The 27650-nt window shown below is 37.2% G+C and overlaps 2 protein-coding genes across 7 annotated transcripts in view; one reads left to right on the top strand and one right to left on the bottom strand.

The window, feature by feature from the left end:
* The first annotated feature begins 124 nt into the window (after positions 1-124).
* STRADB (STE20 related adaptor beta) lies at positions 125-21925 on the top strand. 6 transcript variants are annotated; one of them, XM_036023070.1, is made up of 13 exons: positions 149-367; positions 643-802; positions 4208-4304; positions 8536-8616; positions 13068-13167; positions 15574-15695; positions 16592-16700; positions 17515-17638; positions 18880-19051; positions 19346-19450; positions 19609-19853; positions 20556-20598; positions 21096-21925. In XM_036023070.1, exons 3-13 carry the CDS (start codon positions 4293-4295, stop codon positions 21237-21239), a joined length of 1257 nt encoding a protein of 418 aa, XP_035878963.1. In that variant the 5' UTR covers positions 149-367; positions 643-802; positions 4208-4292; the 3' UTR covers positions 21240-21925. The 6 variants fall into 6 exon arrangements, with proteins under 6 accessions (XP_028365109.1, XP_035878963.1, XP_035878964.1 ...); XM_028509308.2 differs by lacking the exon at positions 643-802 and having other exon boundaries at positions 125-367; XM_036023071.1 differs by lacking the exon at positions 643-802 and having other exon boundaries at positions 4211-4304.
* A 3485-nt stretch (positions 21926-25410) lies between these two features.
* The window catches only part of C2CD6 (C2 calcium dependent domain containing 6), an 89856-nt gene continuing 87616 nt past the window's right edge, over positions 25411-27650 (bottom strand). The window contains exon 15 of the mRNA XM_036022572.1: positions 25411-25931. Coding sequence (XP_035878465.1) covers positions 25644-25931 — 288 coding nt within the window. The 3' untranslated portion in view covers positions 25411-25643. The remainder of the gene's footprint in view (positions 25932-27650) is intronic.

The following is a 27650-nucleotide window of genomic DNA, read 5'->3' as shown; positions in this document are numbered from 1 at the left end:
CTTGCTGGGAATTGTAGTTTCCCATCGACCCTGCCCGCACATCCTCCAGGGTTGTAGTTTTGCCTTTTCCCCGCCCCCAAGCTCGAAGGCCACGCCCCTAACTCCGTAGCCCGGGTGGCGGGAGGCGGGGCCGCGACCCCAGTCGGGGTGGGGCGAATCCCGTCCCGACAGATAGCCTGGGACTGGGGCAGAGTTCCTGGCTCACCGCCCCAGTCCGGGTCGCGCTGGCCTCCTGCGCCCCGCGGCCCGCGCTGGGAGCGGGCCTTGAGCGCCTGCTTGCCCCTCAGCGGACCCGGCTCTCACGCCTGCCCAGGCCCCGCACCGCTGGCCGCCTGAGGAAGAGCCACTGGCTGTGATCACCTCCAGGGTAATGAGGGGAGGCCAGCCCGGGAGGGGAAAGTGTAAGGGCCGGTCCGGTACGGGAAGGAGGACGGCTGGGTCCGCGCACGACACGGGAATCCGCAGGCTAACTCGCCACTGAGCCTGGAGCGCGGCCCCTGCCTCCAGCGTAGCCCCGGCTCTGCCAGGATCCCCTGGCGACGCAGTGGCGGAGGCACCTGCGGCTCCCGTGGGCGGTGCCCGCTGGTGTTGGGGGCGCCAGGTGCGCGGGGTCGAGCTGGCCGCAAAACTCTCTCCCCCCAGCTCTCACCTTTGGCCGCGCTAGCGGGCCTGGCACAGTTTCCGGACTGAAGATACCCTCTGACCCGGGCTCCATGTGCCACCTTCTGCGAGTGCACTATACAAAGCCCGGCCCGCTTCCCTTCCCCGAAAAAGCAAGACTAGGAAAGAACTTTTTACAAAAGTAAATCTCTAAGCTTCGTTTTATCTTCAGTATTTAAGTTTAGCGTTGCGTTTTTCCCTCGTGGGTTTGTTTTGTCAGGTACCCTTTTCCTCTAATCTTGATCAGGAGTTGTGACACAACGCCTACGTAGCTAGCACAGAGCACATAGTAGGCGTTCAATATATGTTTTTTGAAAGCATGAGTCACGTTACTAAGTTTGGAAAATTCTACTGAGTTGTGCGTCGCTATAGTTTTTAAGATATTATGGGTTCCCAAGATGACTTTGAAAATTACAGTAATTTTAAAGCTTAGCAAAGAGAGTGGTGTTTTTTTTCTCTTTGCATTCCCTATAACAATGGACTGTTGGACGCTAAAACTGACTCAAAACCCGAGTTCTGTAAAAAAGACGCAGCTACTGAAAGTGTCAACCTTTCAGTTTAAAACCTTTGGACTACCATTCTATTATAGAACAAATTTAAATCATTAATGAAGCTTTATCCTAATTAGCTTTTTTGGATACCAGTGCAAGGGACCACATCGATGTACTTGTGAGTACATTTAGGAAATTGGGTTTCTGTAATATGAATTTATAGAAAGCATTTATTTTTTCAAATTTTTTAATTGTTGTTCAAGTACAGTTGTTTCCACTTTCCTGCTATCACTTCCCCCACCTCAGCCATCCCCACTTCCCACCCTTGATCCTACCCTCCTTTGCCTTTGTCCATGTGTCCTTTATACATGTTCCTAAAAACCCTTCCCTCTTTTCCCCCCATTATCTCTTCCCCCTCCCCTCCAGTTACTGTCAGTCTGGTCTTAATTTCAGTGTCTTTCCTTATGTTTTGCTTGCTTGTTTGTTTTGATTAGGTTTCACTTATAGATGAGATCATATGGTATTTGTCTTTCACTGCCTGACTTGTTTCACTTAGCATAATGCTTTCCAGCTCCATCCACGCTGTTGCAAAGGGTAGGAGCTCCTTCTTTCTTTCTGCTGCATAGAATTCCATTGTGTAAATGTACCATAGTTTTTTGATCCATTCATTTACTTATGGGCATCTAGGTTGCTTCCAGCCCTTAGCTATTGTAAATTGTGCTGCTATGAACATTGGGGTGCATAGGTTCTTTTGAATTGGCCTTTTGGGGTTCTTAGGATATAGTCCCATCAGTGGAATTGTGGGGTCAAAAGGCAGTTCCATTTTTAGTTTTCTGAGGAAATTCTATATTGTTTTCCACAGTGGCTGCACCAGTCTGCAATCCTACCAACAGTGCACTAGGGTTCCCTTTTCTCCACAACCTCACTGGCATTTGTTTATTGATTTGGTTATGATGGCCATTCTGACAGGCGTGAGTTGGTATCTCATTGTGGTTTTAATTTGTATCTCTCTGATGTCTAGTGATGCTGAGGATCCTTTCATATGTCTCTGGGGCCTCTGCATGTCCTCCTGGAAAAGTCTGTTCAAGTCCTTTGCCCATTTTTTAATTGGGTTGTTTGTCTTCCTGGAGGGGAGTCATGTGAGTTTTTTATATATTTGTGAGATCAAACCCTTGTCCGAGGTATCACTGTCATTAAAAAGCATTTATATTCATACCTAGTGTAAGAGGATGTAGAGAAAAATATGACAGCACATCACCTCCCTACACATACACACACCTCCCTGACAGCTTCTAGGTGCAGCTGCTGCCTTGACCTCAAAATGCCTTGTAAAATTCTCTTAATAGACTGGCATATCTAAAGCAAAAACCTCTAGGATTAAACTACCCCATGCGGACAACCCCTTTAGTACTAACAATTCTCACAGATTGTTTACATTTCTTCTCAGTTTTCCTGAAAAGTAGGTAAGGTAGTGAAGCTTAAAGTTTTTGTCATTGTTAAGGAAGGACCTAGTGATGTTAAGTGGAAAAAGGAGGAAACAAAATCTTAATAACCAGAAAATTCAGTTCATCCTGACATCCCATGTCTTCCTGCTTGTGGAAAGGTAATTACAAGTTAGAGTGGTCAGGACCTTATCTGCCCTATGGTACTGAGTGTCCCCAATGCCCAGCACAGTGCCCAGTTCATAGTAGCCATGTATTAAACAATTGTGGAATGAATACTTGGCTGTTTCACATAACAGCATAATGACTTTCTATGTATATGTGGTTTCTTCATTTGTTTGCATATTTACTTAGAATAGATTGCTGGAAGTGAGAATTTTACTGGGTCAAAATGTATGAATATTTTCATGGTATCAAAATGGTGCCAACTAGCTATCCAAATGAGCTGTACCATTTTGTGCTGGTATGTCTAAGTATGCCTTTCAGAGCACCCTCTGGAGCTCTTATATTGATACAGTGTTTGGTAGTTATGGGTACTTTCAAAAGAAGTATTTCATTTGATCTCAGTTACCCTAGAAGGTGGGCATTCTTCCTTTTGTAACATAGCAACTTCCAGCACCTGAAATTGTTACAGTGAATGACAGATGACAAAGTAATTGTACACTTTCAGGTTCTTATTCCTCCCTACATCTTTGGTTTGTAGTGAACATCCTGAATAAGTTCACATCTTTCTTTAGCAATAAAATATGAAAGAAGCAATATTTATTAGGTATAAGGAAACAGCCAGGCACTAGCAAATTTAGAACATTACTACCCTTTCTGTTAGGAAAGATATGAAACTTGGTGATGCTTTTGTAGCTCCTTGAATCTGAAAAAGTCACTCTTTTAAATACCTGAATCTGTTGCAGAGTCTTCATAAACTATTGAGCTTAATACTCTATTAGTGAAAGTGGATAGGACTCATTTGCATAATAATTTGCATATCTTTTATATCTGTTAGTAAATTCCAAGAATAGAATTGAGAACTAAAAATAAGATTAAAAATATTCAACCTACAAAAAATGTTATTATCACATGAAAACCAAAAAAATAATAATTTTTTAAATGTGTGGCAACAAGAAAATATTATCAATTCTTAGTCTTTTACTAATCCTGATTCTTTCAAATTTGCTAGTAAGGGAACCCAAATGATTTAAAAGTTAATTAATCTGATCAGGAAGTTTTGGAAGCTTCAAAGTTCACTTATAAGTGGACTTCTGGGGGCATGATTTATATCAAAAGTGGGTCCAATATTGTATTTCCATATTATTTTCACATTTGCTTAGGGTTCTTTTTAAAAGTACCGAAAAAGTAGGGAAGGAGAGATGTAGGTGTATTGAGGCTTTGAAAATATCCAGAACCTCCCTTCAATTTCCCTCTACCTTTCTGTTGTGATGTCAGATCCCAAATATTGTTCAGTAAACAGAAGTACTCTTCAAAGACACTTTCCAGTAATGTTTCCATCTAGTCCTTGTGTCAAAGAGCAGCTGCCTAACTATTGGGTGGATTTATGGCAATTAGTTCTTCAAGAAACTTTTATGTAAATCTAAATTATTTTGCTTTTGTTTTTTATAGTAGGATATTTCTGCACCTTGAAGATAAAGCAAAAATCTCTGCAATAGATGGATTTTTGTCACTTTCTGTGAACTAAAGCGATTCAATGTCTCTTCTGGTAAGTTTTTGTTAATATGGATCTAATTTTGTGACATCAGAGTAGTTCAGTGTTATTGCAGAATCATAACAAAAGGCATATTCTGCTGAGATATTCTTTACTCTGAGATGTTATCTTGATTTGAATGACTTATTGTTTTAAGAAATGAGTTAAATTCTCATTGACTTTTTGTTTCTTCAGAAAAGAGTTTCTCCTATACTTTTCTGATATACTCATTATTCTGTTCTTTGACCCATACCCTTTTCCTTATATACATGCTGCACTTGGAAGTGCCCCTCTCATCTAGTTAGCTATGATGTATTTTTTAAATCTTTCAAAAATCTCTTACAAATTTTCATCTGACTAAAGGCAAAGAAAAAAAATTTTTAAGCCCCTGACTTAACAAGACAAAAGAAACATTTGGATCAATGTGCAATATGAGGTATAGATACCAACTTGTTTTCTATTAATATTAAATCCATGTCTAATGTACTTTAGATATTGGCATCTACTTTAGATTAAGTAGTTTTAGGACTTGCATCATGTCATATATTAAAGCAGTGATCTTTTAAAAAGTGATGGATATATTTGTATGAGGATTTGTAGTTTACAGAAAACTTTTATACATTATATCTCTTTCAGCCTTCAAAGTTGTGAGTGATTGGCAGGGCAGGTGGTATAATCCTTATTTTGAGTTTGGCCCAAGATTGCAAAGAATTAGAGCTAAGGCTCAAACTCATATCTGCCAATCAACGCCTTCATTTGCCAAGTCTAAGAGGCAAAACTAAGTAGTTAGGAGAAGGTATTATTAGTTATATAGAAAATACAGAATGCATTTACTTTATGTTTAAAGTATAGGTTTTCTACTTTAAATGGGGAGATTTATATATCTGGAAAATACATTGAGGTGAGATACCTACCTCATTTTCCAAAGCAAGGATCGGCGGACTTGTTCTGTAAAGAGCCAGATAGTATTTGTGTGCTGTATGGTCTCTGTTAATTATTCTTCTGCTTTATTCAGTGTGAAAGCAACCCGTAGGCGATATGTAGAGAAATGTGTCTGTGGGTCAGTTTAACCATAGTTGGCTGATCCTTGCTGTAAAGGGTTACTTAAGATGTAAAAGGGCATTTGATAAAGATCCTGAGATTGAGAGGCTTGTACGGTTACAAGGGCTTCTAAATTTTAGGAAAATGATATATATTTTTAATTGATTTTAAATTTATTGATTTTAGAAAGTCAGAGAGAGAGATATCGATTTGTTGTTCCACTTATTTATGCATTCATTGATTGATTCTTGTACGTGCCCTGACAGAGTATGTAACACCCAACCTTGGCATATCCAGATGAGCTCTAACCAACTGAGCTACCTGGCTAGGGCCAGATATTTTATTTTATGGATATTTTATAGATATTTATTTTATGAATATTTTAATCTATTCCATAATTATGGATTTTGTGAAAAATAATAGATATGATAATGGGTGATTTACAGTCATTAATTTATTAATAATTTTACTTTAAATGATATTCTTTCTGCAATGATGAACTATTTAGAATCCCTTGACTCAAAATATTCATGTTTTTTCCTCAATGAGATACTTGTGCAACTGAGAATTGATATTTTTACTTATGAAGGACTCTTCCCCATTTAAGTTTTATCCTCTGTTTGATAGTTAAAAAATGATGTTTTCAAAGGAACAACATAAATAATATAGTTTCCTTTTAGGGTCTCTACAGAGCTAACTGCTTTTCACTTAGCTGTTTTCACTTAGCTGATAATGAAAAATAAGTTACATTAAAAAATATTTTGGATGGTTTATATCATTATACTGCCTAAGATATTCATGTATAGATTTTTCACATGCTGTTATATTCAGCAGCATTCAGTTGGTTCAATGCACATATAAAAATGTTTTTTAAGAATAAAATATGATTATTTTGTGATTTTGTTCTGTAACCTGGGCAGCTTTCTTCCACTGTGAAAATTTTATATAAAGATAATGAAATGTAAGTTTATAAAACTTTATAAAACATAGTAAGTTTACTATGTTAGTTTATAAAATGGTTTCCATATTTCTATGAACTGAAAAAACATGGCTCATGATTCTTATTTTGGAAATAAATTAGGGTCCATTTAAGTTTTAAAAAATATGCCCAATATATCTTAAATTAAGTTCTTTTCCATCTAAAACAGTGATGGGCATTTGTTAGAGAGAAAGTTTCTTTTTATATGCTTGAATGTATTATGATAGTTGTGTCAGAGGGGCACCTCTGCCAAGACCACTTCAGGGTTTGGTCATTTGCTAGGAGGACTTGTAAAACTTAGCATATAGACATACTCACAACTACGATTTATTACAGCAAAAGGATACAAAGGTACAAAGGGAAAATGTACGTGGAGTGAATTTCGGAGGAAACCAGGCACAAACTTCCAAGAAGCCTCTCTCAGTGGAGTCACATAGGATGGGCTTTATTCCCACAGGGTTATGACAACACATGTGAAATATTGCTTACCAGGGAAGCCCAGCAGAGACTCATTTTCAGGGTTTTTACTGGGGATTGGTCATGTAGGTACCTTCTGCTAGCAGGTAACTAATTCCAGACTCCCAGAAATAAAGCAGGCATTCAGCATAAATCATATCGTTTGCACATTTTAGGCACTGTGAGCCATTCTTATCAGGGAATGGTGGGAACTCTCCCCAAATTTAAATTCCTATGTACCAACTAAGGGTCAAACTTATAAGCCAGCCTTTTCTGATGATAGCAGTTTTAGGCCTGCTGTGTTCACTCTTTTCTGCACAATGGAGTTACTTATTACTGTGAAAACTTCAGAGTAAATGTTGCAAAAAAATGCATAAATATCAAATATATAAATGATCTAACTGATGGTTATTTTCTATATGAGCAACAGTAATAAGTATCTTCCAAAATGGTATTGTCAAGTTTATTCATCGTAGGCAGATCAATAGAAATGTTGCAAAGGAAATGATTCTACAGCTATCTTGACATTGTTAGCTTTTGTTCTTCAAGGGCAAAATTTACTTAAAACAGTGGGGATATATATCAAATCATTGTGATAAGATTGTTAGGTATGCCAGCTGTAGGAATCCAACTTAAAATAATCCATAATTCGTCCTGGCTGGCATAGTTTAGTGGATTGAGCACGGGCCTGTGAACCAAAGGCCCAGTCAGGGCCACATGCCTGGGTTGTAGGCCAGGTCTCTAGTAGGGGGCACGTAAGAGGCAACCACACATTGATGTTTCCCTCCCTCTCTTTCTCCTTCTCTTCCCCTCTTTCTAAAAATAAATAAAATCTTTTTTTAAAAAATACGTAATTAAGGGTAAGTGAGAAAATGATTAGTTTGATCAGTGAGAAATTCTGGCATATTTTAAAAGAAAGGAAGTTTGATTACTCATTAGTAACTGACCACAAAGTATTAATAAGTGGATTTATAAAGACCCATTTGGTGTTAGTACTTTAATGTGCATATAAAAATGAATGTTCATGAGATGCTTGAAAATAATTTATTATGAAAATCTCTTTCACAGAATTTCTTTGTATTTTTCTTTTGTCCTGTCTTTCTAAATAGTATAAGGTCAGCTGCAACCCACTAATCGATGATGTGATAAATCACATATAGGTGTCACATTTCTTTATTGGCAATATGTGATGCTAGGACCATGAGCTAAAATGCAGGAAATGTAAATCGTGATTATGGAACTAAGTCTCTTAATTTGCTTTGAATTGAAGTTAAAGATGTTTTTCACTTTAAGAAACAAAGGTGGTTCCAGATATACTCAATGTGTGGTTTAATGTGGATTAAAATGGTTCTTACACTTAAGGAAAAAAATCGGAGGATCAAAATAAAAATGATTATAATGAGTACAGCAGAATAATCTTTAGCTAAAATGCAGGAGAAAACTGCAGAGATGATGGAAGTGTTAGATATCAACACCAGCTGTAAAAATGAATTCATACCACGACCTCCAGAGAGAGGACAAGGATCAGAGATAGTGCCAAGTAGGATGATAACAGATGAAATTTGTCTTCTGCACATGGCAGCTGCTTCTCCCTTGTCTCCCATATTGAGTACCTCCACGGTATGAACACTGGCTTCATTTCCCGGTCCCTGCATGCTACCCTTTCCCTCTGCCCCCACTCCAGTCACTAGAACTGTGTGTATCCACACAGCACCCCTGCTTGTCTTGTGGCTGATTTTTCACTTATGTAATTCATTTTTGAATTTCCAGAATTGCTTCTGTACTTCACGAACACAAGTCGAATCACTCAGACCTGAAAAACAGTCTGAAACTGGTATCCATCAAAACTTGGTAAGAAAATGATTGAGTACAATTAACGCTCTTCCTTTGCCTTCTGTAATACCATTCACTCCGGGTTCTCCTGTATCTCTTCTTATCTACAGTGTCTTTTATGATTTCTCCTTCCTCTACTCCTGCTTTTCTCTAGAGGTTTATAATTGGCCTCTGCCTAAACCATCTCTCCTTGAGCAGTCTCACCTATTCCTATAGCTTCAGCTGCTCAAATTTCAGATTATCCCGGAGCTGCCTCAGGTTTTCCTTCAGGTAAAGAGGGAACCCTGGCATGAAACAGAACTGATGATTTTTGAAATTTTTCCTACCACCCTGGCACTTTCTTGGGCACCAGAGGTGTCTATTGAATACCTCAGATTAGGATTTTCGAAGGCATCATTATACAGTTTGAGTAAAACCTTAATCTTTCAGACTTCACCAACACATGGGGTTTCCTGCTTTGGCTAATAAAAACCCATCGACTAAGTCATCCTAACTAGAAACTGTGGAATTATTCTCACACTGTATCTTCCTCTGCTCCCAAATCTAGTTATACACCAAGTCTTATGAATCTGTATCTGAAATACCCTTGAGTCTGTGCCCCTCCTTTACCTGATCACCAGTGATACTCAAGTCTCATCATCTCTCACCTGGACTATTGGAGGTAGACTCATTGCCTCTAGTTTCTTAGACACACATACCACCTCCTCTCACCACTCAGACCAGTATTCAGCACTGTTACTAGTACAGATCTGCTTGTATCACTTTCCAACTTTGAAGTTTTCATTGGTTTCCAAAAGCCTATGGGTAAAGCCTAAACTTTTTTTTTTTTTCATGTAGGAAGTTTATTGGGAAGTTCCTTCCAGACCAACACTTGTGAGGGGTGGAGGGGGCAGAGTTGGTTATACCCAAGAAATCTGAAGAGAGATCTTAGTCATTCCCATGAGCATGTCTGGAGCTGGTGTGGCTCTACCCGATTGTCGTACTTGTCCAAGGACCCTGGGTTTTTGTACTCCTGTATCCATCAGCCTTGGATACAGGCTGCCCCCAGGAAAGTGGCATAATCTGGCCAGCACAGCTTCTTTCTGAAGAGGGCAATTTCCTGAACAAGACCCAGTTGTCCTTGCAGTTGGGAAGATAGGTGCCTCCATTCTGAAAGGGGATCTGGCCGTGCACCACTGTATCCACCAGAGGAAGAATTGGTTAATGAGTCGAGGACAGGAGATATCACTAGGAGACTTGGGATACTAATAGAGGTGTTCTAGCTAAGTGAAGGGGAAGGCCTAAACTACCTAGCATGGTATAGGGGCTCTTAGTGGTATGGATAGGTATAATTTTTGAGTTTTATTTCTTGCTACTGAGTTTTAGCACATACTCTTTTTTCTGCTTGAAAATACTCTTCTCCCTTTTCTGCTTCTAAAATTTCTCCTCATTCATGAAGAGTTGGCTCAAATATCACATCTCTGAAGCCTTTCCTCTTGTACCTTTTATTATGTTCCTACAAATCTTACACAGCCCCATGTGTATAAAATGACATTGACTGTAGTATCTCAAAATGATTGATGTATACACCAGAGGCATCCTGGTTTTCTCATTGTTGTCTCCCCATGGGCAATGTCTGATGTGAATGATATTTAAAGAAACACACTTGGGAATAAATACTTCTCTTTCCCCTCCTGAATCCTGACTTTATACTGTAATTCTCACTACAAAAGGACCTGCCTTGCAAATGGCTTATTTCTTACAAAATAAGGTAATCCCATTTAATCTTGTTTATACATTTTTCCTGATTCTGTCTTCAGTTGTCTTCATTTTTGTCATTTCTCTTTTTACCCACTAATTCTCTAAAGCCTTTCAGGCACCTGCCTTTTTGTACAATGGGATGTAGTGTCTAATCCTAGTTTTCATTCAGGTATTACCCTTCTGCTCTGACCAGTGTGGCTGTTGGTTGAGTGTTTTCCAGCAAACCGAAAGGTTGCCAGTTCGATTCCTAGTCAGGGCACATGCCTGGTTTGCAGGCCAGATCCCTAGTTGGGGGCATGCGAGAGGTAACCCATTGGTGTTTCTCTCATACGTCAGTGTTTCTCTCCCTCTCTCTCTCCCCCTCCCTTGCCCTCTCTCTAAAAGTAAATAAATGAAATCTTTTTTTTAAAAAATTACCCTTTGGATTGAGGTAGCGTTCAGAGAGTGAAGCATCTGTTGCCAAGAAAGAAGCCTAGAACTCAGGAAACTTCTACATGCACTGCCTTTTTTATATGTGCTAAAATACATGTAACTTAAAACTTACCATTTTAAGCATTTTGTGTGTACAGTTCAGTAGTATTAAATACATTCATAATGTCCAGCCATCACCACTTCATCCCCATAACTCTTTTTATCTTTTAAAATGGAAACTCTCTACCCATTAAACAGTATGTCCCCATTACTTCTCCCTCTCATTCCCCTGGCAACCACCATTCTACCTTCTGTCTGTGTGATCTTGGCAACTCTTAGTACCTAATATAAGTGGAATCATACTGTATTTTTTTTGTTAGTGAGTTATTTCACTTAGTATAATGTTCTCAAGGTTCATTTGTGTTGCAGCATATTTCAGAATTTCCTTACTTTTTAAGGCTGAGTAATATTCCATTGTATGTATTTTGCTTATGCATTCATCCAAGGATGAACATTGGTTGCTTCCACATTGTAGTGATTGTGAATAATGCTGCTGTGAACATGGGTATACAGATATCTCTTCAAGACCTTCATTTTTTGCTTTCTAATTCTCTCACTAGTGATCACATCAAAAAGAAAAGAGAGGTTAGTTTGGGATGATTTGCTCTTAGTAAACCTATGCTCTCTTCTTATTATTACCATGTTGTTTTCTTAAGTGTTCATAATTCATTTATCTAGTAATTTGATATCATACTTGACTGGGTAAATGCAGCAAACTATCCCCTTCATAGTGTTCTCCCTTATTTGGAAAATTGGCTCAGCATTTTGACTATTTCCATTCTGGTTTCTTGCTCGAGTTCTACTATGTCTGCAGAATTAATATCCTAGATTTAATTGTCTTTGGCCTGGAGGTTTGAACCTATTTGAAACAACCTGTTTTGGGCTTCAGCTAGTTTTTCACAACATATGTGCCCCTTCTAGTTTCAAGAAGACTATTTCCCTAATGGAGAAGATGAAAGCAAACTACCAGTTATCCATCTGACTTCATCTCATCAACTTGATGCCATTTTTTTCAACCAGTAAGCTGTAAGCCTCAGTTCGCTCTGTGGTGTAGCCTGCCTGCCTGGTTTATAGGTTGTCACTTAAAACATTTTTTAATTATTGTATGCTCTTCTTTCTGTCTTTTACATGTGTTCTTTAAATCTCAGTTTATTTGAAGACTACCTGTTCTAAAGAAATTAAATTGATTTATTTTGGTTTTTTCTTCTTTTTTAAAAATTGGGATTATTTCCAGTTGTATAGTAGAATTTCTTTTTATAATCTTTCACCTTTTGTTAACAATATTCACCTTTATTCATCTTTAGCCATGAGCTTATAATTACTTTTTTTTTCACTCTCTTAAAACGTTAGGGAACGTATAGCATTAAGGATATAAAAAGTAGTTCACACAATTCCTGGCACATAGTAATATAATTTCTAACCCCTTTCTTTCTTCTCCTTGCCTTGGAAACAGTAATAAGATTCTGGCCACCTGCTGGTGCCTGTAAAGTTCCTAAGAGTCTTTTGGAGCATTGGTGTCCTTTGGGAGAGCCTTGTGGCTATCATATGACACCAGTGGCATTAGCCTCCTCCTGTGTGCCCGTTTCACTGCCACTGAGATCCGTGTAAAGCTAGGACTCTGACTCTGGAGCACCCTGTGAGCCACGCCATATTGTGCCATGGTCATTAACACAGGATGTCTGATTGTTTCTTTTTTCTTTCTGATCTCTCTTCTGATTCATTTTATCTTGTGAAAAACATCTTCAGCAATTTTAATGGACTAGGGTGTGGACATTGTTCCCTGACTACCAGTACGTCCACTAGCTGAGGATATGCCTGTCTGCGCAATGGACACAACTTGCGATCACTTGAAGCAGCAGCACAAGCAGAGGACGTTACTCACAGGTCCCCACGACTCTTCCTTTGATATATTTATCCATTACCTACCTTGAAGAATTAATAACCATTCTTAACAACTCCTAAAAATGCTAACTGGGAATTATGATGGAGAATATTCTTTGCTACCTGTGAACCTGTGTTTCCTACCTTCTCCTCCTTTATAGGTTGAAAACTTTCTAACTGGCATCAATTATTAGCAATTGTAAATTCTTTTTAGATCTTAAAATAGTGTCTTAAGTCACCTTTCTGTGTGTCCTTCTAATGAGCACTTGTGTGTCTGAAAATACCATATCTGTATTTTGTAATGGGGCAGGGTACCAAATTGGGGGACCAGAAAGGTATTTACCTATTTTGTTTTCATCTTTTCTAAAACAACGCAGATTGATGAGCCACCACGTTCCAGGTTGCCTCCATTCCCTAGACACAGTGAAGTGATCTGTTCCACCAACATTTCTCACTATGAACTCCAAGTGGAAATAGGTAATAATCATGGATTTCACATAATTAATCCTTCATTGTTAGAAATGAAATTGATTACAAAAAGATGTTTTTAGTCATAGTCCTTTAACCACACTACTTTTTTTAAGCTTAAAAACTTGCCTAAAATCCTGTTTGTAGTAGAAATCTATTTCCGTTAAGTTTGGAACAGGATGGGTATTATTTACAACTTTAAACATGTGAAACATTTGCTCTGAATATTCAGAAACATCTATTAAGCACTACAAACAGCTGCTATGTTACATGTGAGGGATACAAAGCCATGTAAAACACCTGAGGAGCTTGCATTCTCTCTGGAAAGATGAATGAATGCATAAGATTTATCTGCTTTATCCACTAGAGGCTACTATAGTAGAGGTGTGCTGAGTGTTACGGGAACAGAGAAGATGGAGCAAAAAGGAGCTGGATCCTGAAGAATTAGGAAGAGTTTGCTAAATGTTCTAGTCAGGGTGTTTGTTACAAACAACAGAAAACAATCTTGGATAACAAGCAGAAGAGAAATTTTTAAAATAATATTGCTAACTCACAGAATTATTGGCTGGAGAAATAAATGGCTTGGAAGAAGCCAAGAGAAGCTACATGACTGGAGCCATTGCCAGGGCCATGTCATAGGAGCAGCCCAGGTCGTGTAGTATCTAGTAGGTACCTACAGCAGCCGGGGATCCTGCAGCAGTGAGTTCTGACTGAGCTGCTTCTTTATGTCACTCAATCCGTACTCTGGCTGGACAAGCCTAGGTCATTGACCCTTCATGCCAGGGTCAAGGAGACCAAGAGAGAATAAGGATCTGACCTTTTCTAAAATAGTACTAGTGGAAATGCTCTAATATTAGACAGGAGGTTCAGATGGTGTCAATTCAAAAAAGATAAAATATAATGGCTTGGCCAAAAAGTTCATTTGTTTTTTCTGTAAGATTGCTCTAGTAGCTCTTAGTTGTCTTTATTTGAAACAATTTTGTTAGATTGTATTGTGACAGCTATTATATCAGCATGCATTTGAAAAACCTTATCAAAATTGGTGAATTTTTGTATAGCCATTTTAATGTGGAAAGTGGAAGAAAATACGCAACATGTTAGGCATATTGTGCTTTATTATTTCCAGAAAGGTAAAAACACAACTGAAATGCAAAAAAGATTTGCGCAGTGTATGGAGAAGGTGCTATGGCTGATGGAATGTGTCAAAGGTAGTTTGGAAAGTTTTTGCTGGAGATTTCTTTCTGGACAATGCTCTTCTGTAGGGTAGGCCAGTTGAGATTGACAGTCATCAAATCGAGACATTAATTGAGAATAATCAACATTATACTACACAGGAGATAGCTGACATACTCAAAATATCCAAATCAATAAAGTTATTGGTGAAAATAAAAATGTGTCTTTTATTTTATGGAAAAAACTAAACATACTATTTGACCAACCCAATATTTACTTCAATAGAAAACTGAGGAAGGATGGTTAGGAAGAGGCTACCACACAGTTGCCCAGAGGGGGGAACAAGAGGAGAGTAGGCAGTGGCAGGAGATAAATCTGGGAGGTTTGGAACACATTGTGAAAGACTTCACGTGGTGTATTTAGAAGTTCAGACTCTGTGTCAGCCCCCACAATTTATCCATTTTATTACTCAAAGGATTTAAGGCAGAAATTTAGGATTTCTCTTCTGTGCTAGAAAGACGTTGTAGCACAGAAGAGACGTTGTAGAATAGCGATGATGGTAATAATAGCATCCAAATAAGGCATTATTTTGAACATTTTATATGGAATTTTCATTTTACCCTTTTCCTGCTCCCATTTTGCAGGTAAGAATACTGAAGCTCCGAGATTTGAAAGCAGACCTTTCTGACTGTAGGATCTAAGCTCTCAGCTGCTGCACTGTAGTATCTTCCTATTGATAAAATGCTGAATTTGGAAGGACAACTGCTAGCAATTCTAGGCAGCGTTCTAGAAGGTGTAGTAGATTAGTTATGAGGAAGTATGATCCTCATCACCTGGGTCTTTTTAAAAATTACAATTCCTATATCCCATTATAGGCTTATTGAATCAAAATTTCTGGTGAATGGAAGCCAGGCATATGCTTTTGAAGTAATTTCCTCAGTAATGTTGATGCATGCCTGGTTGGGAACGGAGGGCATAGTGAGAAAGTCACTGCAGCTCTCCAGGGAAAGAGAATGGGACTTGAACTAAGGCAGTGATGCTGACACTGTGGAGGAAAGGATGACTTTGAGATTAATATCTTTTTTAAAGATAAAAGTGGCAGAATTTGGTGACTAGTAAAAGAGAGGAAACTAATGTTTATTAAGTGCCTTTGAAAAGCTGAAGTTTTTAATTTTGATGAAGTCCAAACTATCCATTTTTTTCCCCTCTGGCCTCTAACACAAGTTTTATGTCTGATTATAGGAAGAGGATTTGACAACTTGACTTCTGTCCATCTTGCACGGCACACTCCTACAGGTACACTGGTGACTATAAAAATTACAAATCTGGAAAACTGCACTGAAGAGCGTCTGAAAGCTTTACAGGTAACAATACGAAAAAAATAATACATTTAGAGTACTGTCTGTCTGAGGAGTTAACGTCTGCAAAAACTTTTCTTCCAAATTAATCGCTCTGTTAGAGAAAAGTAGATTTCTGGGTTCTAGTAAACATGCAATTACAGATTTGGAAAGAATACTAGAAAGCCAGTTCCTGAAAGAACAAATATATTCAAACTTTGGTCACTACTATACATTCCTTCAAATGAATATTATATTTGAGATGCTGGTCTGAAGATTTACAATATCCCTAGTCTGTCTAATCACATGTAGTCACACAGAGAAAGGGAAATACAGAAGCAAACAGTTTCCTTTCTATCCAGTTAAGTAAAATTCACTTCTAAATTGATACATTTTAATAGAATTGCCTTTCAGGAATATTATAATACCATTTTCATTGTCACTAATCATTTTTGATATAGAGGGAAAAGATTTTATTTTGATATTGTAAAAAATGTTTATATATGCACATGTATATTGCACAGAAAAGATTGGAAATTAATAGTGTTTTTTTCTGTGATGTCATGTTAGCAGTGACTTTTATCTTCAAATATGTATGTATTTTTAAATGTTTCTATACTAAGAACATAGCATCATTGAGTGTGACCTTAGAATCAAACTAAGGTCAAATCGTACTTTCACTTTTATTAATTATGAGCTCTTGGGCAAGTTTTCTCACTTATTTCCAAGTGTCCTCTTCTGTAACATGGTAATCATGCTATCGCGCTGTGTAGTGGTTGCAAGGTTTGAAGAGATGACAGCACTAAGAACACATGGTTGGTATTAGTAAGTTTTACTGAGTATTGGCTGCCACTGCTGCTGTTGCCTTCATCAACAGAAGAGAAAGGTTTTCAGATGTCTTCTCTCTTGTGTGTCTTTCCTAGAGAGCTGTGATTCTGTCCCACTTTTTCCAGCACCCCAATATTACAACTTATTGGACTGTTTTCACTGTTGGCAGCTGGCTTTGGGTTATTTCTCCATTTATGGCCTATGGTAAGAAAACTCATTCTAGGTAAAACAACTCATACTTTTGCCTGGATGCTATAATTATAAGGATGAGTGGGATCTTAGATTTATGATTAACTCAATTCCAAATTTCATGATATATTTCTATTCTGGATTCATGTTAAATTTTAATCTTCAGACAAAAGTAGAATAGATCTGATGATCAGCGAACCACCACTGCTTCTCCAGGAAGCCCAGGCCTTTACACCAGATGTCTCTTCCCTTCAGTTCCCTCCCTCTTTCTCTCTCAGTGGAGAGCTTCCATTACTCTTCAGGGACATCATCCCCATCCCTGTTTCTCTGCGTGGTAAACTTTTTCACTGTATTAGAAACATCTGCGTATGTACCCAGCTCCTTCACTGGATTTGAGCTTCTCAAAGACAGGATTATGTATGTATTTATCATATGGGGTACCTGGGTACTCCTATAGCACCTAGCACAAAGTAGTGTTCAATAAGTGTGTTGCATAAATGAATGTTCTAGAACTTTGATTTTTAAGACAGCTTTTGTGAATTGTCTCTGGATTTAAAAATATTTATACACATGTCTATACACATAGTATTTTTTTAGTAATATTGAAAATTGTTAATTTTCTTTTCTGATCTTTAGAGTATCATTAGAAAAGTCTTTTTTTTAAAATATATTCTTGAAGGAGAATTACCTTAGCATAGGAAAATGGTTAGACTCTAAAATGTAACAAAGGGGCATGTATGTGTATTTATGGTTGAAAAAACATTTAAAACATATCTAGAAGCAAAATCACTTTCAGTGTTCATTTAAAGATTTCAGGGGTTTCTTTCAGGTTCAGCAAGTCAACTCTTGAGGACTTACTTTCCTGAAGGAATGAGTGAAACTTTAATAAGAAACATTCTCTTTGGAGCTGTGAGAGGATTGAATTATCTGCACCAAAATGGCTGTATTCACAGGTATTTACTTACTTGTATTTTGCAAAATGAAAGAATTTTAGTGGAAGACATTTTTTTAGGGAGCTTTTAGGAAGGAAGGAGCAGTTGAGTGTCAGAAGGAGGAATAGGAAACTTGTAAATAAAAATTGAGGGAGGAAGGGGCCAGTTGCTACTGTTGATGTTCACATTTTTGTTCATTTGCCCCAGTGTTCAGACCACCTTCTCTGTGCCAGGTGCTGTGCTCCGTGCTGGGGTGGAGCGCTGGCCCTCACGCAGCCCAAGTCTCAGTCTAGTGAGGGATATAAGCTTTAGGGAGTGAGATCCTAGTTAGCTTTTTTTTTTTTCTTTTTAAGCAAATAGCTCCTTTATCTGTTTTTCGTCTTTAAGTCAAGTTATATCATGTACAAATTGTAACTAAACCTTTCTTTGATTTCTTAAATATTTTGCAGCATCTTGAAATTTTCATACTAAATATCAATTCTTGTTAGCAACTGTAGATGCAAAATTGGCTAAATATTAAAAAACAGTGCTGTTCTAAGATACACAGGGGCTTTTGTTTTCCTTTTTAATTAAGTTACTTTTAAATAAGCTTTTTTATTGTTTTTTTTTCTATTTCCTTAAAGCTTTTATTCTTACTATTTGGTGTTTTTAGCAGCATTCTAGTTAACTGAGAATTTATTACAGACTGTATTGTAATTACTTAAGATTTTATTATACTTTACCAGACTATTTATTGGTCATCCTACTCTATTAGTCTGTTAGAAACTGTTAGTTTCCAAATCCAGTGATTTGGAGGAAAAACAAGGCTCTTTTATAATTTATTTGACAAAGGAAATATTTATATGAGACATATCTTTATAAATGGTGTTAATACCATGAAAGGCTGTCTTTTTTAGATAATATTGCATTTAACTTTATACTTTAAATATTAGTTGATTTTTTTTAGACTTCTTGGGTATTTTGCAATAGCATCCTAAAAGAGTGAAATTAATCATTTGATTCCATTCCAAGTTTGAAGAAAATATTATCACTTCCAAACATGTAGCTGTCAGTTATATATTTCTTCTTCCTAATGCTATGTTAAACAGCTGAAAGGATTCCTTAATTTCCTAAACATTTCCTAAATATACAGAGCAGTGTGCTGCTATTTTATAAAGAGTATTTAATTTCCAAGAGGATACAAGGATTTGTTCTGACCAGATTTTTATTCTTTCTTCATTGGCCAATTTCCTAGCATTTAGGATTGTTTCTTTTTGTTCTAGGAGTTTTAAAGCCAGCCATATCCTCATTTCTGGTGATGGCCTAGTGACCCTTTCTGGCCTGTCCCATCTGCATAGTTTGGTTAAGCACGGACAGAGGCATAGGGCTGTGTATGATTTCCCACAGTTCAGCACATCAGTGCAGCCGTGGCTGAGTCCAGAACTGCTGAGACAGGTCAGGTGTGGCCGTTGCATTGGGTTGTCTGTGCGTCTCGAGTGTCTTATAAGCTTGACTATAAAGGACAATTGTGACTTTATATTTGGATTGGTGAATGGACTGCTACTGCAAGACGTTTTTCTTTTTCTTGTCAAAATTATCATCTTAGGAATTTTTAAATGTGTGCCATATATTAGGTATAGTTTGATTTCTTGTTTTCCCATGATTGTTCACCATCCTTTATCAAAAAAGCACATGTATGTAACTTTTAAAGTTATTTACACTAAAGAACTTCCAACTAATTGTTTACAGGATTTACATGGATATAACGTAAAGTCAGATATTTACAGTGTTGGGATTACAGCATGTGAACTGGCCAGTGGGCAGGTACCTTTCCAGGACATGCATAGGACTCAGGTAAATGCTACTAAAATCCCTGAACTACCTTCCTTCATATGATCTTTTATATTCTAGATAATATCTGTTGAACATCTTTGCTGTAAGACTCTTAGGATCTTTATTGTTGATGTTTTACTATTTTGCCTGAAAAGGATTGAAGGAAAGTTTTCTTTTAGATGCTGTTACAGAAACTGAAAGGTCCTCCTTATAGCCCATTGGATATCAGTATTTTCCCTCAGTCAGAATCCAGAATGAAGAATTCCCGATCAGGTGTAGACTCTGGGATTGGAGAAAGTGTGCTTGTCTCCAGTGGAACTCACACAGTAAATAGTGACAGATTGCAAACACCGTCCTCAAAAACTTTTTCACCTGCCTTCTTTAGCTTGGTACAGCAGTGTTTGCAACAAGATCCTGAGAAAAGGTAATATTTACTTCTTCTAATTAACATAAAACATATTTGTTTTATATTTTATAGAAGCTTTATGATAGTCCCTTTCCATCAAATTCAAATTTTTAATCACTCTTTTAATAAAAAAATTATAGTCTATTCTAGACAGTATCAATGTTAAAAACAAGTAGAGGCAGTGAGCAAATGGGAAGAATACAGGATTCAAAGTCAGAAAACTTGGCTCCAGTCTTAGCTGTTTTATTTCCTAACCAAGTCACCTTGTAAAAATCAGTTAATCTTTCTGAACATTAATTACTGCATTTATATTAAGACATTTTAGAAATTTCCAATCAGTATAAAAATGTTAGTTGCTGCTATTATAATTATATATATATATTATCATCATAGGTAACTATACATTATCATTAGTATTTTGGAAATAAGATGTATGTCTTATCTTTTTTTTAGCCCCTTATGCCTAGCATAAGCTCCTTATTATTGGTAAGTGCCCAGTAAATGTTGAATTATGGGCTAATTGAAGGGTATCTCTAGAATTAATTTTTATTAGTCAAGGATGAAGCTAAGAATTAGGCTTCCTGACATTTATTAGTTTTCCTTTTAATTTTTAGTTTTGGATTTTATAGCTCTAAACCTAATTTCTAATATATTTTTACATCTGAAAATCTACATTCTAATATGAGGTTCTGTTGCTTTATAATTTTAAAAAATTTTCAGGCCATCAGCAAGCAATTTATTGTCTCACGTTTTCTTCAAACAGGTAAGCTGATGTTTTTTCTGTTGTCTAGAATGATGTTTTTAAATACTATTAAAAAGTCACTTCATTTTGTTGGCTTAATGGGGCAGTTTGGTTACCAAGGTTCTTAATAACTTTCTTACAAAATACAGTTAAAATCAAGAAAACATTTTGGTAATTCAGTTACAGACTTGTTAAAATACATCCATTTTGCAAAATGAAGTAAAAACAAATGGAATATCATCATACATTACTATATCCTCAGTTTATACTTTGATTAATTTAAAGATATTTTATTTTTTCTATATTATCTAGAAATGACTTAAAGACAAAATAATTCTGATAAAAATCAGCTTATTGGCTATCACTTCTTCCTGTTTTCAGATGACCAGAATCAATGGCATTTTTACTGAAAACAATTTTAAACACTTTTAACGATGTCTTTGGAAGTTATTTATTGCTAACAAAGCTAATATATTGAACTTACGTACCAACAGCCTTATTTTGAGTCTCTTTAACAGATGAAAGAGGAGAGCCAGGATTCCTTGCTTTCACTGTTGCCTCCTGCTTCTCACGAGCCACCAATTGCACTGCCTCCAGCATCACCTTGGACTGAGCTAGAATGTGATTTTCCTGATGAAAAAGACTCAAACTGGGAATTCTAGGGCTGCCAAATCCTTTTATGTCCTATATACTTGACATTTTCTCCCTGCTGCTTTGCTTCTGTATTGCTAGGTACAAATACTAGAATTATACTTGAAAATACAGTTGGTGCACTGGAGAGCCTATCATTTAAAACCACTCTATTCAAAGGAGCATGAGTCTGTGGCCCCTTCGGTTAGCTCAGAGTGCTGTTATAACTCCAGGGAAACTTTAGAATTATGAATCCAGTCACATTTAGTGTCACCTATTCTCAAATTTTTTCCCCCAAAGCTGTGACTAAATCTTCTTTTTAAAAATTCTCAATATAGCTTTTGAGCCAGTTAATTCTTTTGGCATTTTGCTGCCCTCAGGGGAATGAACCCTTCAAAGGACAGTGCTTCCAAGTACTTTTTTTTTTTACTTCCAGATTCTCTAGCCTTTTTGATCAGCTATTGTTAGACCAACAGGCTAGTTTATCCTGGCAATCAAACTCTTTTCTGTTAACAGGGAGAATGTTACTTTCCCATTTTCTTCTGCTAATATGGTAATATCAAACTGAGCCTCACTCACATTAAATGATTCACTTGAAATATATAGAGAAGTTGTGTTTTTTTTTTAAGGGGCTAAAGTAACACTTTTCTACTTATGTAAATTATAGATCCTAAATTCATGCACCCCGTGGGAGCTTAATAAAGATTTATTGAATTGAGTTTATGCATTTATTTATTTTGGTTGTGTGGTTTGATGAACCTAAAACACAGATTCTAATTTGTTTTGCCAAGGAAAACCAGTTTGCAAACAAATAGATTTATTTACATAACCTGTGAATAAGGGACAACCTGGTATTTGATTCAACGGAGGGAGATGATGTTCTGGTCCTTTAAATGATTATTCTTGCTCCTGTAGGTGATGCAACATATAATGACATAGAGATCTTAATGCATGGTATTACCATAATAGCAAAAGAGATGCTGTGTCTCAAAGAGTACGTGGTTTGAAGTGTGGTAAATTGGGACCTATCTCTGGATTTTAATCTGTACACTTTTATTTAACATTCCATTAAAATTATTTTTAAATGATTGTCTTAAGACTAAAAAATTAAAAACCATTTAGATAGTGTGTAAATTAATAGACAATTAGAAACATAAACCTTTTCATATTTATTAGCCAGCCCCCATCAAGAATGTTTAGGTCCCTCCATCAAGCAAGCCACAAAGACCTGCCCAGGTAGAGGAGGGAGAGGAGATGAGTGCCAGCAGAGGCCCTTAGGCCACATGTAGTGTTGGGGGCTACAGTATTTCTCTAACCTCCTTCTAAATTTCCCTTCAGTATGAGAGGCTCACAGGAACCATTGAGGAGGTTCTCCTGAAGCAGGGTGGGGCACTGATACATGTAGTGCAAAAGATGGACTGTGAAGACTGTGAAACAGTGCCTCTCAGACCTGTGAGTGTATTACTGTTCTCCAGAGAAACGGAAGCAGTAGGAGATGTATTACAGGGAATTGCCTCACACCATTAGGGAAGCGAACAAGTCCCAAGGTCTGCAAGGTGAATGGGCAAGCTGGAGGGAGACCCAGCAGAGCCAGTAGTGTTCCAGGCTGAAGGCTGACAGCCTGAAGACCCAGGGAGAGCTGGTGTTTCAGTTTGAGTCCAAAGGCAGAAAAAAGCTGATGCCCCTGTCTAAGGCACTCAGACAGGAGTTCTCTTCCTCAGGAGAGGGTCAGTGTTTTTGTTCTCTTCAGGCCTTGAGCTGAAGAGGCCCACCCACATCAAGGAAGGCAATCTGCTTTGTTTAGTCGACAGACTTAGATGTTAATTTCGTCCCAAAGGGCTCACAGAAACACCCAGAATAATGCTTGACCAAATATCAGCACCTTGCAGCCCCATCAAATGGACACGTGAGATGAACCATCACAGTAGCTACTGTATTGAACAACACTTCACTGATAGCCTTACCCTAAGAATGTCTTAAATTTTGTACCACAGGTTCCTTGTTTGCTGTATTACTCTCTATTGTGTTGTAACAGTCTACCACAAATGCAGTGGCTTAAAACAACACATTTATTTTTTGCAGTTTTAGAGGTCAGAAACTTCAAATGGGTTGGCAGGGCTGTGTTCCTTCTGGAGGCTTGAGAATCTGCTGCCTTTTCCAGCTCCTAGAGGCTGCCTGCCTCCCTTTGCTTCCTGGGCCAGCATTACTCCAACTTCTGTTTCAGCAATCACACCTTTTCTAATGCCGACCCTCCTGCCTCTCCCTTCTAAGAATGCTTGAGATTATTTTGGGCCTACCCAGGTAATCCAGGACAATCTCATCTCAATACCCTGAATTTAATCACGATGCAACATCTCTTTTGCCATGCAAGTCACCATACTCACAGGTTCCTGGAAGTAGGGTGGATAGATCATTATTCTGCCTTCCACACCTGTCCAGTCATCTCAGTGTTGGCTTTGTGAAGGACCCAAGCTAGCATAGTCGCCTTAGCTAAAATGCCTTCCTATGAGCTTCTATAGTATTTTCCCAAAAAGTGCTTATACAACTCTAACTACTTCTGTGTGTATGTCCCTAACAGGCTGTGGACTCCTTGAAAATATTGTCTTATTCACTAGAATATTTCTAGTGTTTAGCAAAGTGCTTGGCATATTATGGACATTTAATAAATATTTAAGGAATTCAGCGTTAAATAAAAGTTGAGGCTTTTTAAATTTTTTATTTTAAATAACTTTTGAAAATTTGAGATTCCATAGGAAATTTTACACTCTTTGTGTGTCATATTATTGCCACTAAGAGTTAAAGTGAGGCAAAGGGATTTGAGATTCCCATGTAGTAAATATTTCCTCTTTTTTCTTTCAATTGCCTATTAGCTCTTAAATCCATTTCTCCACTCTTCCTGGCTCTGCTTCACTGGGAACTGCAATACATTTCCCATGCACCCTCACTCTCTGGTTTCCAAGGAGGAAATAGTGGAAGACCAGAGGGCAGGGAAAGAGGGGAGAAACGTGCTATTTCTCACCCTTTTCCCACACTCTACTGTTTCTTGTGATGTCTCCGGCAGTGACTGTATTCTTTGTCTTTTGACTTTAGGACTCTGGTGGCACCACTTGCTTTTGCTGTCTCTTCCATGTGAGGGGTAGTAGCACTTCCTGCTCTTGCTAATTTCTGGATTGACTCACCATCCCTTTTGGTTTCTTATCCTTGACTCCATCACTCATGAAACCAGTTCCCTGTGTTCCTTCTACATGAAAATCCAGAGTTATGTTTTCCCTGTTACACTGTGACTTGTAATAAGTACAACTTTGAAGATTACTAGAAAATCTTGGTCTCAAAAAAAAATTGCTACCTTGATTATACCATTAAATGAATGATCAAGAATTAGGTTTTCTACCATCCAACGTATTTAAACCCCATAGTTGTTATGACGTGTGGGGGAAAAACTGAAACTGACAAAAATTCTATGAATTGAAGTTTTTGCTTCTCAAGAATGAACCAAAGTTCAACTATATCCAAATATTGTACTTGATGGGAATAGAACCAATTCTCAGAAGTCTCTGAATTAAATCCTAGGTTTTTTAGCTAGATAACTTTTTATACAATTTCTGTAATTTTATTCAGCTTCTTGAGTTTTGTGTTATTAAAGAGGCCCTTGCATAGTTTTCCAAGTAAGAAAGTAACTATAGTGTAAGAGATGCTTCAGGAACTAGTATTAAATCTGTTCTTTGTTATCTTTACAGCATAAAAAGTTGTAATATCTGATATTAAAATTAACGAGTTCTATAGGTCTAGAGAATTGTATTCTTTTGAATCAAGAAATACAGGGTCCGGCACATATAACACCCCTTTTTATTACAAAATTTTTTACTACAAAATCATAAACATGTAATTCTGTAATATAATATCATAGTCAAGCACATCATATGACATTTTAGGTGAAATTTTCAAGTTAAAACTATAAATTATTACATCCATATTACCCTACCAACCATACTCACGCAGGCGTTACTTCTGCTGGACCCTGTATAACTAAAGCTGAAGAGTAAAAGGCTAAACAACTGCAAATACAGAACCTGAAAACTAGGTAGGCAGGGGTAATTTAGAGCATAACAAAGATGTAAGAAAACAGAACTATGAATTGGAATGATATTGTTACACAGTGAAAAAGAAGAAAACTGGAAATACAACTTTGCTAATAAATATGAACTGAATATGTATTTCTGGGTTTGTTCCTGAAGGAAACAAAAACACATTTACATCAAAAAGTGTTTCTTTTCATTTTAATTAAAACAAAATGGTTCTAACAAGGTGAAATTTGGTTGCTGACTTCTATCACACAAAGGGACAGATCTCCAAACCATTTTGTTAATTGGAGAAATGGTATTCCAACTGTTGGCCTCACATGTCATTCTGAACTCTTTTTTAACAGTTGGATAATATCATGAATGAGCGAACATTTTTTTTGGCTGCATTTTATGGATATCATAATCTGGGATTGTATCATTTAAATGAACTAAGCCTGCTGAAACCATTCGAGGACTTGTAACTTTTCCAGTGTGGTTTTCTCGTCGTTTGTTAACCTCTGGAGCAGTAAACGGCCTTGCAGAGTGTTTTAACCGATCATGGCTATCATCTGGGTTCTTTCCTAAAAGGCTTGCTCTTGATTTCAATTTTTCAAGATGCTGAAAAGAGGTCATAGGTGAATCCTCAAATCTATCCAAACAATCCTAAATATTAAAATAAAAGGTCAAGTTGGTGAGTTAGGCCTCTGATGGAGAGCAGTTTGACAGCTAGTCGGGGTGGGGACAAGAGGGTGGAGAGCAAAAGGGACTCACGGACATGGACAACAGTGTGGTGATTGCTGGGGGAAGGAGGTTATAAGGGGACTAAATGGTAATAGAAAAAATACAATAAAGATTTAATTTGAAAAGTGTATTTTAAATGTATAAGGACCAAAGTATGTAATATAAACAGTTTAAGAGAAAAAAGTGATAACTTCAAATGTTTTATAGGTAAATTCAGACCCTACACCCAATACCTCCCATTGAAAACTATAATACTATAGAAATCATGCTTTTGGAAAAAAAAGTTATTGTTTCAAATGATCCATTATTTCAAAAGAGAAAGATGATATATAGCTTGAAACCAGATAAATTTAGGGCAGCTGTCCTCAGGGGTCAGACTCCTAGGCAAAGCCGACAGCCTATTCTATAATTCTTTTCCTCCAAAATACATCTTTCCCAACCCTAAGTATAAATTATGAATTCTTATATTTTACTATTTATATCATCCAAATGATCATTCCTTAGAAGTTAATAAACATCTTTAATACACACACATACAGATCCCAGCATCTAAGAATATGGTTATGTTTATATTAAAATAATAAAAATTTTCATGTACACTTTGAAAGTAAACAAGTAAAACATTCAAGAAAATAACTGAAAGACATACACCAAAAATAATTTTTTAAATTGGTAGCCGTGTTAGCGTGGTGGGATTATGAGCTTTGTTTTCCTTTTATCTTTAAATTTTTTATAATATGACTATATTTTACTAATATAATAATCGATGGTTGCCCATAAGAAGATATGGAGCTATTAGTCATTCTCAAATTAGTTTCCTCTGCAGTTTAAGCAGTTTGTCTCTTAACACTTCACAGAGATGGCCACAGCCAAGGAGTGGGCTGCTGTCGTTTGGAGAGAGAGTGGAAATGGATTATTAGAATTGGAGGGTGAGAGGAAGTTCAGCAGCACTGTGAATATTTAGAGAGCAATAAAGAGAAGATTTATAGAACAGGAGGTATTAAGAGTCTAAAGACAAATTTGACCTACTTTACATTTTTTGCTGAGTTGCAGAGGACAAGGAAACATTCTTCCTCTTCCCTGTGATATACACAGAGCAATTAGGTAAGCCAGATTACTAAGGGAATTTCTGTTACACTGGTGAACAATACATAATTTTTGCTTTACAGTACATGTAACAGATTGCTAGAGTTCCAGTGGAAGTGCACAGAGACCCACCCACTGGCTATTTTTCTGGATGCTCCTACAATTTGGTTTCTCAGTCTTCTGTTTCGATTCCTTTGGGGGATTCTTGGGTTTTAGAGAATCAGATGAGCAAGGCATTCTGATGATCTGAAAAACTCCCTCTCACCATACAATTCTCTGTTGCCAAGTGTCACTAGAGAAAAGTTTAGGTACTGCTGGTTTAACAGAGGGAAATAAAGATAACTCTATCTCCCTTGCCTGCTCTTAGGATAAGAATTCTGAGATCCTATATAATCTCATATCACATAACAAACACAATTTCTTGTTTTGTTTAAAAGTGTATTAATGATTCCATTTGTTTGAAGGAACTTCACAATGTCTTTCCTAAAGACTATAAATCCCTCTTCTTTCTACACCTAGTGAGCACAAAACTTCCTTTATTGGATACTAAATTAC

This window comes from Phyllostomus discolor, chromosome 4 (assembly GCF_004126475.2).
Source record: "Phyllostomus discolor isolate MPI-MPIP mPhyDis1 chromosome 4, mPhyDis1.pri.v3, whole genome shotgun sequence".
NCBI classification, from domain to species: Eukaryota; Metazoa; Chordata; class Mammalia; order Chiroptera; family Phyllostomidae; genus Phyllostomus; species Phyllostomus discolor.
Note: the sequence above shows the minus strand (reverse complement) of the source record. Positions and strands in the feature narration are given on the sequence as shown.

What these genes read in the sequence shown, in the direction of transcription:
- STRADB (XM_028509308.2), top strand. An exon ending in CTGGTATCCATCAAAACTTG is followed by an intron (nt 8,617 to 13,067) that starts GTAAGAAAATGA and finishes AAAACAACGCAG; the next exon opens with ATTGATGAGCCACCACGTTC. An exon ending in CAAAATGGCTGTATTCACAG is followed by an intron (nt 17,639 to 18,879) that starts GTATTTACTTAC and finishes TTTTTGTTCTAG; the next exon opens with GAGTTTTAAAGCCAGCCATA.